General features: G+C 37.2%; 1 protein-coding gene across 1 annotated transcript; it reads right to left on the bottom strand.

Annotated features, from left to right (window-relative positions):
* Nucleotides 1–6,593: 6,593 nt before the first annotated feature.
* Nucleotides 6,594–15,807, bottom strand: LOC113492647 (sodium-dependent phosphate transporter 2). Its single transcript, XM_026870230.1, has 10 exons — nucleotides 15,205–15,807; nucleotides 14,064–14,653; nucleotides 13,427–13,672; nucleotides 11,801–11,983; nucleotides 11,296–11,451; nucleotides 10,478–10,968; nucleotides 10,164–10,399; nucleotides 9,815–10,000; nucleotides 9,458–9,604; nucleotides 6,594–9,126 (listed from the first exon to the last, which is right to left on the bottom strand). Exons 2-10 carry the CDS (start codon nucleotides 14,254–14,256, stop codon nucleotides 9,036–9,038), a joined length of 1,929 nt encoding a protein of 642 aa, XP_026726031.1. The 5' UTR covers nucleotides 14,257–14,653; nucleotides 15,205–15,807; the 3' UTR covers nucleotides 6,594–9,035.
* Nucleotides 15,808–16,634: the final 827 nt, after the last annotated feature.

Below are 16,634 nucleotides of genomic sequence, written 5' to 3'. Positions count from 1 at the left end.
GCGACACTGCGCGCATGTATTTTAATAGAGCGGCTTAAAATTTTACTTTATTTTCTACACGAAAAGACATTTGTTTGTGAGCATTTGTTGCACCCGCATCGCGACTCGCCATAACATCGCCTTTGCAAGCGACGTGCAAGAGTCGCGTTGGCCAAACTCTCTCTGCGTGCGTCTCTTGCAACGACACGTGGCGCAGCATGTAGTCTCTGGCCACTAAAGTACCGGCATGGATCTTGAGCGCTGACCTTCACCTGCGCAGAAGTGACTTTTTAGGTCCCTTTTGCGGTATGAAGTGAGGCGCGGTATGGACTGAAGCCGTCACTCGTGATTCGTTATTTGATGCAGTTACATGCACCTCAATACGACGAGTAAGCAACCGGCAAATTCAATTGATTGGTGTTTTGTTTTGTCATGAGTGTACGATGCGCAAAGCAATGCCCACTCTTCCGCCGAGCGCTCAAAATCCGTGCCAGTAACTAGGTGTACGATTAACAAAAAACTCCCCACAGACGCTTACATCTATGCTCACGTGTAAGCTGTGTCTGTTGACCGCACATAACACAGCAATCATGTTGCCCTTCGGTGGTGTGCGCGTCTATGGATGAATTTCCTTCTATACATAAATTAGCACGCACGGCCGCTTTACAATAATACGAGAATATCTATTCTAATTTCAATCTGTTCCTTTTACTCTCTTTGATGACACTACAGATTATGTTGCACTTGCGCACTATGATAGCAATGATATGCAATTTATTTTTATTACAGAATTGCACAAATAGGTAGGATATACTATTGACAGAATAAATGAAATATATTTAATACATTAAAATTTAATTAATATTTTTTTTTCTAAGTTTTATTTGCTTACATACAAAATTGCAAAAATACATAATTTGACGGGGGCCTATGCCATGAGAATTCCCCAGCCCTCGGGAGATACACAGCCTTGTTTACCTGACATAGGTACCGAGGTATCTCCGGCAGTTTGGACAATAATGATCCGCGTTCTTAGCCGAATCGGAAGCGTACGCGATGCAGCACAAACAGCTAAAACAAAACAAAATAATTTAAGTACCTATGTAGGTACTTCATGATTACCTCGGGTAGGGCACAGAATACAACGTAATTTGGTTGGTTAGATTTATTGAAATTATGCTTTTGGTACGTAGTTAATCAGGGCCCCGATTCTGCTATTTACAATGACCGATGAATGAATGGCAATTCGATTAAATTTGAAGTTATATATATTCTCTTAAGCATTTTGCAAACACAATAATTGTAAATTACTGGTATTGACCGCGAGGTTTCACCCCGTACTGAATTTCCAATTATTGTGTTGGAAAAATGCTAGCAATAATATCAATAGTGCCGATTTAATACCATTTCCATTCATTCATTGGCAATTTGTATTGGCATTAATTGGCATTGGCATTGGTAAATAGCAGAATTTCGGGCCCAAAACTCACTACTAATTTAACGAAATATGTTAAAAACGTAGGTACTACTTCTTTTATGTACACTGAATCGAAATATGCAAAAAAATATAAGGGTTTTTTTTGACTCTCTCGAAATAAATTAAAAATGTACACTCATAACCCTCGGAAAAAAACCTTAAAATATGGAATTTTTTACCACAGTCGGGCCCAAAGTGCTCCAGCCATGTGCGTGCGCGAGGTCGTTGTGTATTTGACTGCTGTCTTGACGGATGCCAAGCAAAACTGACACGTTGTCACCGTGTTCTCGGGACCTAGCAGTGGCTGAACAAAAAACAAGGGTATAAATCTGATAGTCAATGTTCTCTGTCTCAATTCAATGTCTCTGTCTACTTTCCACTTGCTCTGGCTGGAGGTGCATTTTAGTCACACCTACTTAGTCTGGTAAGGCAGTTGAAGCCTCCCTCGAGGCAAAGTGCGGCAGACAAATGTGACTGGCACTTGAATACACACAAAAGTGTTTCTGCGGGTAAGTGTACTTACGGGTGCTCCAGCTGTAGGTTGCTGTACATGAGGCCCTGAAGTCTGTTGCATTGTCGGTCCTTGCTTTGCCTTAATCTAAAGGATAAATTACTTAATTTAAATTTATGTACAATTAATCGTAACCACATTCTCTCTGAACTGTGGAATAAGTTGAGTCTACTAACCATATTCTGCGAAGAATTCAATGTTGGGTATAGGGGAAGATTGTCGCTGACCATACTCAGCACTAAAATATGAAAAAGAAATATTAAGATAGTGCAATGATGCTCACCTACACTTAATGAAATGTCTTAACTTTGTTTTCTTTCGCATTAAAACGAATTTGGGTGAAATCAACTGTACTCTTCAGAGTAGGCAACTACTGTTTCCTTGGTCGATGAAAATGGTATTTCGGAAATAAAGACTAGTTACCTCGTGTCACGTGTGTTGTATTCGTAAGCTGTATATTAGCTGAGATATCTAACACTTTGAATGATTTGTCTTTATCCTGATCCTGGGGTATCCCCAAAAAAATGTGACAAGTAAAAAATAATTCGCACACGGGTCGAATGCGTGTACTAACAGTAGGTATGTCTGTATTCTAACGGACACTGATTTATCTGGAATTACTTTTGGTACATTAGATACTGTATTAATAAATGGATGGGAAAATATTATTATGTGTATAATAATATTTCAATAAATATTATAACTAACAAAACAGTTCGCTTTTTTCCTTTTTACTACTTCCTGTTGGAACTAGGAAATAAAAGGAAAAATAATAGATATTAAATACTTATATATTGTTAATCATAAAGATTACTATTAAATACATTTATCTTTTTACCGTATTGTTTAAACATCATTATAATTTAAAGAATAATACATTTATTTTTCTTAACCTTACATCATGCAAATGCATATTAAAGTTACCGGGACATGATAGGCTCAACGTCGGGAATCCTATACCTATATGCGCAGGCGATAATCTTCGATACTTGCCTGTGCCCCAATTCCACTATAAATTTATAGTGGCCTATGAATAAATGGAAATTTTGTTCAATTTTACACTATTCGTATCCTCCTAAAAATTCATTGTATTGACATTGAGTGTTCCGCCCCATACTGAATGTCCAATAGTTGTGTTGAAAAATGCTTAGAAGAATACGAATAGTGTACATTTTTGTACAATTTCCATTAATTAACCAGCCGGTATAAATAGCGGAATTTCGGCCCAGCTGCATTGAGCATAGTTATCGACCAACAAACTTTATGAAGGCTGTTGTTGTGCCCGTTGTCAAAAATAGAACTAGGGATACGACGAGCCTCCTCCCTATTTTCTATATGTACTGACTAGATTTTATTTATTTAAAATTTTTCAATGTCATTGGGCTTTGCCTGACTTTGCCATTTTAACTTTAAAGAAAACGATTTATAACTACACTCATAAAAATACTTTAGTTCGTGCTTGTTACAAGATTTGACTTTATTTGAATGTAATGAAATCAATTTCATATTTATTTTACTACTTCAAATTATAAAACGCCATTTTTCGTTAATACCTTCGAGATATTATTAAAAATCACGCTATTCATTGCCAGACACTTATCATAGTGGCAATCCCTTGCCAGACAACTTAATGTTCATGTTCATGAAATTGTAATTTTACTTACGATAGGACCTATAGTGATAGTATAAAAGCTAATTTTGGTAGAAAAAAAATTCTCATTAGCCAGTCACTTTTGATAGTTCCAACTCCTTGCCTTTAGTACCGTTTATCTGCCAAAGCCACCATGACCCAAACTCCATAATCGACCATTGTTCTCACCTATGTTGGGTGCATCTGCTTACAAAGATTCAGCTCTTATAAAATAATGTAGGTCTGGCGTCCACGGGCTCTTAGACCATTTACTAAGTTAAGACGCGTCGGCGGCGGCGCGGCAATTTAAATATGGAATTAATTATTCTTAATCTTTACGCTCTTACGTAATTCGTTTATCAATGTCAATGTTTAAAATTCCTTATTAGATCAATGTTCTGTACTTTACAATCTCATTTTGTACGTTGAAAAATTATTGTATTGTACATTTCACATTATAGATACAACTAAAATTATTACGCCTACATTTCCCGAAAGGGGTAAATCAACAGTAATAAAAATGTCCTTTAATTTGTTTATAATATTTTATAGAGCGTCTCCAACTCCGTCTTTCAACCCCCGCTTACCCCGTTTTATGTTTCAGTTAAATAATTTTTCAGGTCCGTTTTAAATTATTTTGAGTACTAATTTTAGAGATAAACGGATTGAGTGTTTCAATTGCCTCATTTCGTTATTCTAATACGCTTTTTTTCTTAAAACATAAATTTAGTTAGATGCTGAGGCAGCACCAAAGTTTAGATAGTTTATTTTACATCAAAATCAACAGCAACAAGCTAAAACATTTTATTCTCTGAATAAAGTATGTTTCTACTTATTTGTCATTGTGACCTATGCAGGGACGATGTGCAGGTTCGATCCCAACGCAGGCAAAATACTAATGTAACTTTTGTAATTTTTCAAGTAATATCTAATTTCTTAATTAATCTAAGACAACTAACAAGCGTTAAAGGAAATCAACGCCAGGAAATTCGGATTCCTAATATTTGAATCTAAATCAAAACTCGCAGTGAGCTAGCGTCGTGATCAATGGTCAAAACCATCCCTTTACGGGAAGAACCCTGTGCCCAACGGTGGGACGTATAAAGGGTTGTATTTTTTTTATATCTCACAAGAATAGATTTTTAATTTCAAAACTTCCCTACAATTTTGATGATTATTTAATACATAAATTCTTATTCCTAAAACGGACAATGCAAAGCCTTAGATACCTCAAGGAATACAGACTGTAAACAGTAAACAGACTCTAACTCTACAATTAATATGCATACTTAACACACATTATTTCTCTAAAATTGTAAATAAAAGCATTGAAAAAAAGCAGAAGTTACCTTAACTTTACCTACTTATATTATCGTAAGGAAGTCTTCTACTATCGACGATGAATTAAAAATAATAAAAATGACAACATATTCCCAAAGTATAGAACAATGAACTCTACTATTTAAAAACGTAGACTAGCCGACATAAAACTTAGATGACGTAATTTACTAGTTCTTTTAATTCTAAAAAAACAATTTTCAATGATTGGAGATCTTTGTGTCGTGCACTTGTCCTTGATCACTGTCACGAATACAACGAAGGTTATGCAGCAAATAACTTAAGCATCAAAATTAAAAACGTATCACACCGTTTAGTAATGATCTAAATCGGATGGAAACTGGTTTGAAATAAAATGATTCGTTTGTTTACGACACTTATGCTGATACTGACCTGACAAACAGGATTTGGGTTTGATTCACTGTAGCGATTGGTCTCACACGACTGATCTAAGCGGCGCGCAAGTAACAAATGGTCAAAATATACAGTTGTTGATTATATCAAAGCACAGTGTTATCGAAACGTTTAGTCATACAAACAGATGTTGACGCGCCGAAAGCTTGTCGCTGATTCCATATTCAATCTAGTCTTAGATACTCATAGAACTACTAGATTTTTAAGATTGTCGAGTGTTTTATAATTTAAAGGTGCCTACAGCCTAATCATGTCAATCTATCGCAATGTTTTTCAACACGGGTTTTGGAGGCAGGATAAAGCTTCAAGTCAATATACTAAAACCTTACCCGTATGTTACATACAAACAGTTAGGGGAAAGTTTGAGAATTCGAATACCAAGCTAGCTCCTGCAGGTTTGCGATTACAAACATTGCGACTTCAAATATTTGGAATCCATCTTTAAAATAAACAAAATAAGGTAAATTTTTGCCACATCGGAATCAATTAACAGGAAAATATAATAAGATAACCATTTCCACCGAGCCTGCAGATCATTTGCCAACATGTAATACCAACACAAGATTTTTTTTTCCTCTTTGCCACTCTTATTAATTTAGAGAATCGTTAATTATGATAAACTACAGATACATTATATTCTAAACTGCGAATCACAACGATAAGGTATCTACATTTTGTCTTTGTTACTTTATTTTTGATCTCCGAATCCTCTAAATCAAATTTCTATGTCTACCTAAACAAGATAAAATTAAAAACCCCCGACAATACCCCACCTGCCAACTCATACACTCACTTGAAAATCGGATTTCCATATCCTAATACCTACTAATTATGTCACCCAATGAAGGTAAGAAACGCTAACGCGCATAGTTCTATAATCTAGTTAATAAGCGCATAATAGTTCTATGATCTTTTTTTAGAAAATGCGAAGTGTATCTAACTCTCAGCTTATCCTCAAATGACGTCATTAGAACTTCAAAATATTTTCCAATATTCGGGGAAAACCGGGGATTTTCAATTGTGCGTTAATTAAACCATAATTATACTACACATGAAATAACAACATTATCTGTTTAGGATATATACCAGGCAAAAGTGATTATTATTTAACACCACTTGATAAGCAGTGCCAGATTTCCCCATAGATTGAGTAGATTCAGGCCTAGGCAGCTAGGATGGCAAAATTAAAACGTTGGACATTGACGACAAGCGGACATGTTTTTGAAACGGCACCGCGTTTGAGTAGCGTCTTCGGCTTACGTTACTGCTTTTGCAGACTTATTTTCAAAATAACGCAGGTTGTTTTGGTTGATCATGCGTGCCAAACATTTTCACTTTTTCTAATTTATTTCGGTTAGAGTTACAGTCAATCGTTACCCCTGAAATACAAAGAGCTTATTTGTTTCAGTGGTTTTCGTAGGTTTCATCTTGGCTGTCAAGAGTTACAATGGCGAACATGAGTGTCAGCATAGTCCCAAAAAAAAATCCGTTAGATTGAGAACTACTTTCGATATGAGGTTGGTTAAAAGGAAACAAAAAAGCTATGGGTAGTTAAGAGACGCTAAGGTAATATAGCGTATGGGCGCTACATTGCGACAATTTTTCGATAACAACAATTTCAATGTCTGCTCGTATCATACCGCCCTGTCGATAAAGTAACTATTAATATTCTTTAACTTTATATAAAAACTGCATATCATCATGGTATACGCAAGAATTCAAAGACACCTAACGTATCTAAAAAACATGGCCATGGATTTTTTCCTGCCCTTCTTCAAATTAATATCACAAAGGAAATACATTTTATTTTCAACTATGTTTATTCAACAATAATATCACCTATTGTTATTTAGTTTGGAAATTCATAATGCACGACACATATTAAGTTGTTTATAAAAACGCAACACGATTGATACAATGTTAAAAGTTTCATTTGTCTAAGTTTAACAATTCACTCACAGAATGACATAAGTAGTCATAAACTTTGAAGAAAGGTACACACATCTGAAAGAGGTAAGGTATTTAGAAAATGTATTTGAATGAGACAATCTATTACACGAAGGTATAACATTTCACTTATTTCTATAAAATACTAGGAGATGGCCAATTGCATTACCCAGGTAGTATGATCAGCAACAGATATTTGTTACCACAATCGGATTTTCAAATTAACTGTGCACGAAAAAGTTCAATGAGTGCTATTTCGCTATCAGGTATATTATATTGCAACAATTACAAGTAGTTACTGAACCTGATTGTGTTAGCAGACTTCTGTTGGTGACTTTACTAAAACCGTAGCACGAACACTAACGAAAAAAGAACTCGTGATAGCAACATCAAAATTGAAGATTTTGAATTTGGAGTCCTTTCTCCAAACAAATAAAGACTCTTCGATCCCAAAACTTTTTCGAGAAAGTTCGCGCTAGGGTTACATTCATTTGCGACACTTTTAAACAACTCAACATGCATAATTCTGTCATAAATGAGCAATTACAGTGTTTTACCGGGATTAGTTCATTATCACCCTCTTGAAACATGTCAACACAGGTCCCTTCTGTCTCATCACTCTTACTAAATTATCAGTCCACGTAATCCCACACCATTTCAAATAGGTTTGATGTAACGCACTAAATCTGCCACATAATAGGCCACACATAACAGTCAAATCACTTGTATGTGAGTTCTTATAAAGACTGCACTAGCTTTACCAAAAGTGCACTGTTTTACGTAGAATCAGGTACCTAAAGAAGTAAAGATGTCAATTACAACTCAGAAGTATAGTGACAAGTATCAATAGACAAGACAAGTATAATAGTTCTTGTAATTAATATCAAGGTAACGGCGAAAAAAGTAGTCCATTTTAATACCTATTAAGTGTCCATAAAACAAAAATCAATAGGTACCTACAACGAGATTCATTTGTTATTAAAACATAAAAAATATTTTTTCAAATCTTAATACTTATGTAGTTGAATAACTAAAAGGGGGTCTACTAATAAAGCGCAAAGGTCCTCATTAAGCCACTTGCCGCTTAAATTCTACAAATAAATGGATGGAAAAGAAAATAGGCAGGTAAGTATACAATATAAATAGCAACAGTTTAATCAAGAGACAGACGTCAACAGAGCTAATTAATTAGCTCCTCTTTGTCACACAGACGGACGAGCTGACAAAATTTACCTATGTGTCCTCAAAGCGTTTCATATCTACGCCCTAACATTTTTTAGATTATTAAATCACAGTCCATCTAGTAAGTACACCTAACAAAGATAAATAAATCAATTTATTCCTTAGTCGGCCCATACACCAAAACCCAAAAGCACTATGCTTATCATTGAAGGTGAATAGGCCGCCTTACCGGACTCAAGAAATGTGCACAGTTTGAAAGTCCTAGAAGTCTAAGGACTATACATAAAGATTAGTCTTACAAGTTACAACTATTACACTGTAGTAGTTTAACATGAATAGAAAACATTTATCGTGATACCACGAAACCTAACTATTACACGAGAACTTGGATTAGTTAGTATTTATTTTAATAACACATTTATGGCTATGGAATCATTTTGCAATCAACATTGTTCGCGAGCTTCATGCCGTTGGTTTTATTTAATTCTAAGAACATCCATATTCCTGAATTTCGAGCATTTTCATTGACAAGTGAGGTCCGGTATAATTGAAGTTTTCTAAACGACGAATGCTTCTAGCCCTAGCATAGCGAGCGCTGCTATGGCGGCGACGACGGGCACAGTCACTACCCACGCGAAAATTATATTTCTGTAACAATAATCAAGAACATTAATTATAAAAATTTTAATTGCATTATTTTGGGTATAATTATAAACGTATGCTATGATATAAAATAAATTCACATTAAAACGTTTTTCCTTAATCACATCATAGTTTATGTATAGATGACGAGTCTAAACTAAATTGATCGTATCAATGCATGTATTTAATAACGGTTTTATCAGTCCCTAATCAAGTCGAAGTTGAGTTATATTTTACTGGAGTGATTAAAGACTCTGGTTAGGTTTTCCCGAAACTATCCGGGCTCTTAATACATGATTATGAATCCACCCTACAAAAGTTTTAAAGAAGAAATTACCTGAATAGACTCCAGTCCACAGCTTTCTCTGAGAAGTATCCGATGCAGACGACGGAGCCAACCTTGCAGTGGGTGGTAGAAACTGGTAAACCAGCCTTGCTGGCAACCAGGACCGTCAGTGCTGCCCCCAATTCGATGGTGAAGCCCCTGGAAAAGACATACAAAGTAATGTAATTGTTTTGATCTATTCTAGTGATATTTTAGTTTATTGTCAATATCGAAGTTTATGAGGATTTGGGAATTGCACTTGCCTAATAGTGGACACATTAGTTGTGGAAAGAAGACGAGAAAGATGCTTTTAGGAGTGACGATGAGACCTTTTTCCGCGCTAATAAAGTGCGATGAAAAAGAGCTTACGTGTCTGGTGTAATACTGGTGAGATCTTCCCCGACGGTGCGGATGACGCGACGGCCCCACAGCCACAGCCCCAGTGCGATGCCCACTCCGCCGAACACCAGGATAGCCAGCGGAGTCTCCGCGCGGGAGTGGGCGCCGCCCTCCGAGTACAGCAGCCATAGAGCCACCAAAGGACCGATGGCGTTACTGTTGCAAGTGAATTAATAATAGGTAAAAAAAGATAACTCGAGAATCTTTATTTTTATACAAGTCAATAGCCAGTAGCGTTAAGTCTTTTGAGGAACTTTTTTATAAGTTTATTTAGAGATTTTAACATTTTCTTATGTCTTATTTCCCAAATTATATTTACCTGACGTCATTGCCACCGTGAGCAAAAGCACCAAAAGTTGCAGTTAGAACTTGCAGGAACGAGAATAATCTAAGTGCGTCGGGGGGTGGTGCGGGCGCCGGCGCGGGGGGCGGGGACACCGCGCGCAGGAGCGGCGCCGCGCTGGAGTTGGGCGTGATGCCGGGCGCGCGGACACTGCTGCTCACATCCACCACCACACCCTGCTCGATGCTCCAAGCACTACCTCCGTCTGGCTCCTGAAACCATTACAAATATTTAACTTAACAATGTAAAATAAAAGATTTCACAGGAGAGATAGCACAGGATAAACTCACCTTATCGAGCCGTGGCGGAGGAGTATCAAATTCCACGCAATGTGTCGCCCGTGCTGTTGCCAGTCTATCAAACTCCGTGCGAGCTATGGTATCGCATGAATCACCGAGGAAACCATTTCTGGAGTCGTAACTCTCTCCCATTCCAGCCATTTGCGCCGAATCCAAACTTTTGCAGCAACTTAACGTCTCATCGATGTATTTTAAAGTGTTGATTTGGGGATCGGCATCAATTAACTGTAAGCGGGACTTGTTTGGTGGGCTGAGACTTCTTGATAGAATGCTGCAATCGTCCATGGTTGCAAGGAGAGCTCTGTTCCTGGCGTTCATTTCCCTCACTCCCACAGAGGATTTGTCCGCGTCACTCAGAGTGACCATCTCAGCACATTCCGCGATGACCTCCAGTACTTTGCCATCTTCGGACAACAGTGATGTCGGACGTTGTGGCACGCTGCTTTTATTAGAGTGGGTTGGTGTGTTTGCTGGAGTTGTTTCTGTGACATTAAACAATTAATTAGCATAATATTCATTTTATTTAAGTTGGTTCCGAGGTAAAATTTCGAGAGTACTACTTCAGTACTATTTATTTTCTTATCTACCTTGTTCTTATTTGTATCTTTTACAGTACATGGGATTACTTTCAGAAAAAAAACCTGGATTTTAAAGGCGTTCACACAAGGCTGACACAGATAAAGATAAGGGTTAATTTGTAAGAACATGGTGTGGTGTGGTACAGATCGAACATTCCCATTTTACTGCCACCACCAGGTGGCAGTATGACATAAACTTAGTAACTCTTATATATTATTCACTACTCTTACCATTGGATAATCCAAGAGAGAAGTTGACAGGAGGAGCGACTATTCGGCGTTGGTAATACGGAACTAGGAAGATTCTCACACACACGGCGACCAATGCGCCAAAAGCCATGGAGCAGACGAGCGCCAACCACAACGGGATGTTATCCATAGCTAGCACTGAAAACATTTCGTTCAAAATCAATTATTTAACTATTTATAATTATTAGATAATTCATTTATGTCTTCTAGATTTTAGTACATTAATTAATTAAATTTTGAGAAGTGAAAGCCTGCCCTTAGACTAACTACATTAATCACTAGCCTATATTCGTCCACTGCTGGACATAGGCCTCCCACATTGCACGCCATCGAGGTCTAGCTTCGGCTGCTCGCATCCAGCTACATTAATAATATATTATAACTGGTAGGTATTATGGTATATGGTCTATGCTACAATGAAAATAATTATTTTCTAGATAATTATATTTATATACTTCGGTATATAATGAATAAACACCCAACTTACACTTGGGCCCATCATGGACCACGCTCAGCACATTGACGGCGATGGTGGCTCCATAGAAGAAGGGGAGCGCGCTGAGGCCAGCCTTGACTGGCTGCGTAGCGCGCAGGATGAAACGGCGTACAAGCCAGAACAAGAGAGCGGACGCTGTGCCACTCAAAGCTGGCGATATGAACCACGACGCCACTGTTGGGAAACAAAATCAAAGTGATAGTCAGACAGTTATTAAAGTTGGGGTAATCAAACTTTATAGTAGATATGTACCATGACTGCTCGGGTAGGATACCTAGTGGTAAAAGTCAGAACCTCAAATCCATTGAGCACAACATGATAAGCATTTGTGTGATTCACGATTTCATGCTTGTTCTGGGTGATTTGTGAATGTGACTTGAATGTTTCTATTTTTTATCCCTTAGTGCCAGTGTAAAAATAAAGTAACATTTTTATTCCGTCATTCAATTTCTTTGTAAATACTACGAAACTGATATTAGGCACTATATCGTATTCGTTCAAACAGAATATTTTAGAGCTATCTTCAAAGTAAGATTGAAATTCTAATTAAACCTTACTACTTATGTTCGTGACGAAAAAGAAACAGAGTCAAAATTCAACAAAGAGAACCGTTAAGTCTTCAGACTCAAGCAATTAAGAATTGAGGAAAATTTCACATAGGCCGTCCTACCCAGTAAAAAAACGTTCCTACGTCACATTTCAAGGCCCTTATTTACATTTGTGGTAAACCAAACATTTGTGACTGAATGTACACTCTTTATGCATCAACAATTCAGTTCAAGGTTAGATATTAAGCAGACCAATAACCATTACAAACGGGGTATAAGCTTTCTAATGAAAAGTGGTTACTTTACTCTTCACGATAAACGAATTACATTGATAGCAATTAGTGAAAATACAGGGCTAGGCAACACGCGTTTGAAGTAAACGTAAACTATTCTGAGGTCTGATGAAACTTTTATCTATCGAAAAATATAAATTTATTTTTGGCACATAACTTGCGAAAGTCTGCCCTTGAACTGTAACATCGAACAAACAATAGAATAATCAAGCGAATGGCCCATAAAACCGGAGGACATCAAACATTCATGTAGAATTTGGTTATTTATTAACCGTTTTAGTATACCTATAACAGACTGATATTACAATGATTTTTCTTGCTACGATTTTGAATACTTATGGAATTGGGACTCGGCTATGTAGAGCACAATAAATCAATAGCATTCAGATTGCATACAAGATTAAATGTACAGAAACGTAACAAAAATGAATCTCAAATCTCGATCTTGGCTACAAATCACCGCGCCCGAACAAATCTGAAGTATATTGTTTGAAAAAGTCCTTTTCGAGTTGACATAAAGACCACACAGAAGAAGACAAAGTTTTTCAGGGAATGGTCCGCGTCTTGTCCGCGCTCTGCCTTTCTATTGACATTGTGTCGCCGTTCCTATTAAGATTCCAATATATTTGGCATCGAAAGAGTGAAATATTGTTAAAAGTCTTTTCTGTCTGTCCCGCCACTAGTTTAAAAACTAATTAGCGTAACTAATCACATTTTGATTAGATGAATACTTGATCTTACACTACAAAAAACTAAGGAGGAACAGACTGGCTTACCGATAGCTCCAAGTGTTGACCAGCGCACACCTATAGGCCCCTTCGCGGTGAGCGTGAAGCCCACAGTGGCTCCGACCATGGAGTGCGTGCCGGAGACTGGCAGTCGCAGTGCCGTGGCTACTATCAGCCAGATCGCACCCGAGATCAACGCCGACAAACACCCCGCCGCCAACAACTTTTCACCCCCATCTGCGTAGAGTGACACGTCCAAAATACCCTTCCGCATCGTGTCCGATACTTTGTATCCTAAGGAAAGATGGTTTATTGTTATTTGAAGTACAAACTCCTTAGTAATACCATAGTAAATGTAATACTCTGTAATTTTTACGCCGAATTTTCTCCACAGCTTGGTTTACTGCGCAATGTGATTGACTTTCGTAAAGGGCTAATTAATAGCCAAATTTCAATAAACGACTTTGTAATTTTTACCTAAATTTGTACATTAGGGCCGCCACCTGGGTGGGTGGGATTGCTCTACACAAGCGCTGCCCATAGCAACAAGGTTTACTGTGTCAGTTCAATATAGGCGAATAGGTGCTACTTACGCAGTAAAATCAACTAATCACCAAAGTGGCCACATCATATTGATTATACGTCCCAAAATTTATGTTAATGTGTTTACTTAATGCTCTCTTACCTATAAGCACTGCGCCGGCGATCTCGAAGATTGTAGCAAGTATGCAAGCTTGCGTCAGCGTGAGCACCTTGGATCCAACGCTGGTGCCAAATGAGTTGGCCACATCGTTCGCGCCAATGCCGAAAGCTAATACGAACGCCACCACAAACCCGCTTATCACAAGCCATAGCAACTCATCAGAAAACGGTTCCATTGTTTTGTTTTTCAAGACTGTATTCACTAATTAATTTCAATATAAAACAACATTTCTGTATCACCTAATCAAATGAAAAATTTACCATATTCAACAACAAGCTTTGCTCTATATTTATATTAATTCCTCAACACTTCTCGGAAACAATCCTTTCTTAACTTTAAACAGTCGAATTTCCATTCCTTTTTATAAAAATAACTGTCGAATATGTAATAGCTAGGTATTTTAATTACTTTTGCGACTTCAAAAGCAATCGATAAATGAGTTATAAATTTTATATATTTATTAGAAATAAAGTAATTCCAAACTTATGAATTAGTTGTGCGTCACAATGTTTGATGTTTAAATAGTCTTTCGTATAGACGACGATGGCACGACAGTTTTGGCTTCATCATTTCTGAAATAAAAGGAAATGAAATCTTTAAAGTAATCAATGTTCGGGAAAGGCTCAACAGGAGGCAGATTCTCATTAAACGGTAACTATTCTATTTCATTCTTACAAGACTCGAATAGCAATCTAAGATGTCCCTAAATCACGCACTTTTACTAAAAACACTTAAAATAAATTAATTTGAGCTTCCAAAATGGTTGTTCACATGGTCTCGGTGATATCGATTCGACGCCATTTGATTTATAAAAAATCGCACTAAAATAACTAGGCACTGAAACTGTATGTTAATACCGTAAAACCAAGGACACACCACTAGAGTTTCGACATTGTTAACAAGAAGCTCGGATAAATCACTTTTAGATAAAATTGCGTCACGTGCGGCTCAGTTTCCATCATCGTTGTATATTTTTAAGGTGTCAGCTATGTCACGGCTACCTATAACACGTGTCCATATACTTCAACAATACAATCACCTTTAGAAGATCGTCCCTAATTAACGAACACATTTGCAAATCTACGTCCTAATCACACATTTACTTTAAAACGTGGACACTTACTTTCGAATAATGTAGGATTTTGTAGTCCTAATATATTATGCAGTGACAAAGCACGAGGTATCGCCTTGAGCTCCTCAGCTGTGGACTGAAGTTGACGAGGGTCGCACCGGGTCGCCGACTGAATGGAGCATGCGCGAAGGGCACACGCCACCCCACTCCACCAACCCCCCTATTCAGAAACAAACACAATCAACATTTTTGTTCGTTTCCAAAGACCCCGAACCCCTAACGATTCCAACTGTATTCAGCTAGGCAACCGGTTGGAGCTAGTTACTGGAGCGAATGACTTCCTATAAAATATACCTACCTACATACTTTCTTACCTATGTGACTCGCAATTATCTTAAACCATTTGCATTTTTCTTACGTGAAATAGTAGGCACACTAGACACTATGATAGATTTCTACCAAGTGATCGGTATACGTAGTCTCAAAATTTCTAACGTTTAGTGTCGGTGTAGTGGTTTGATACATGGGCTGTAGCTACAACAGGTTGCAGTTTTGAACTCCGCTCGTCATAATGCAATGCTGTGGTCTAGAGATAATTCTAACAAGTTGTTTTTGGTACTATACAAATCATTATTAAATTATGCAATAATATAAAATAATATTCCACAACTCTCACTCAACGCCATCTAGTCTCAAACTAAGCGGAGCTTGAATTATAAGTACTAGACAACTGATAAACATACTTATATATTACTAAATACATCCATAATATAGATAAATAACACCCAGACACAGAACAAATGATCGTGCTCATCACATAAACATTTGTCCTGGGTGGGAATCGAACCCACGACCTCCGGTATAGCAGTCAGTGTCACTAACCACTGGACCAACAGGCTCGGCAATGGTTTATTTAACGCGATTGCCCGATTACTTAGGTACTATAAAAAACTTTAACACTTTGCAGTGTTGCAGTTACGTTTAAATAACTGATAGGTTTTTGTTGAACGTGAACGAACAATTTAAAAACGCATACTGTAAAGAATTGTTAATGAGGATAGGAGAAGGCCAAAAGCGCGCACGATGAGGATAATATTTACAATCTATTTTGTACCAATATAGGTCCTATATGGTACAAAATAGATTGCAACTCAACAAAGAAAAAAAACAACGGATCCGATCCGCACCGAGTCGGGTTAGACGAAATCTTCAACAATTATATGTTTGCAAATACAATGGAAAAATTTAAACCTAAGACAGGACTCGAACCTGCTACTACTTACTAAACGCACCAGCGGTTTTATCTTTTATATTTACTCTTAAGGTAATGTATTTCATTTTCTTCTTAAAGCAATACATTATAGAGGTCAACATAAACTAGAATATTAAGATGATTAATGACTGTTATGGTAACGTCGTTATTATTTTTCGAGTATTAAAAAGGTTGTTAAAATTAAGTGATATGTGTTGCCTTAAAAACA

This window comes from Trichoplusia ni, chromosome 4 (genome assembly GCF_003590095.1).
Source record: "Trichoplusia ni isolate ovarian cell line Hi5 chromosome 4, tn1, whole genome shotgun sequence".
Lineage (NCBI taxonomy): Eukaryota > Metazoa > Arthropoda > Insecta > Lepidoptera > Noctuidae > Trichoplusia > Trichoplusia ni.
Note: the sequence above shows the minus strand (reverse complement) of the source record. Positions and strands in the feature narration are given on the sequence as shown.

What these genes read in the sequence shown, in the direction of transcription:
- LOC113492647 (XM_026870230.1), bottom strand. Translation starts at nt 14,256, where the DNA reads ATGGAACCGTTTTCTGATGAGTTGCTATGGCTTGTGATAAGCGGGTTT. An exon ending in CACGGTGGCAATGACGTCAG is followed by an intron (nt 10,001 to 10,163) that starts GTAAATATAATT and finishes CACTTGCAACAG; the next exon opens with TAACGCCATCGGTCCTTTGG. An exon ending in ACCAGTATTACACCAGACAC is followed by an intron (nt 9,605 to 9,814) that starts GTAAGCTCTTTT and finishes TGTCTTTTCCAG; the next exon opens with GGGCTTCACCATCGAATTGG.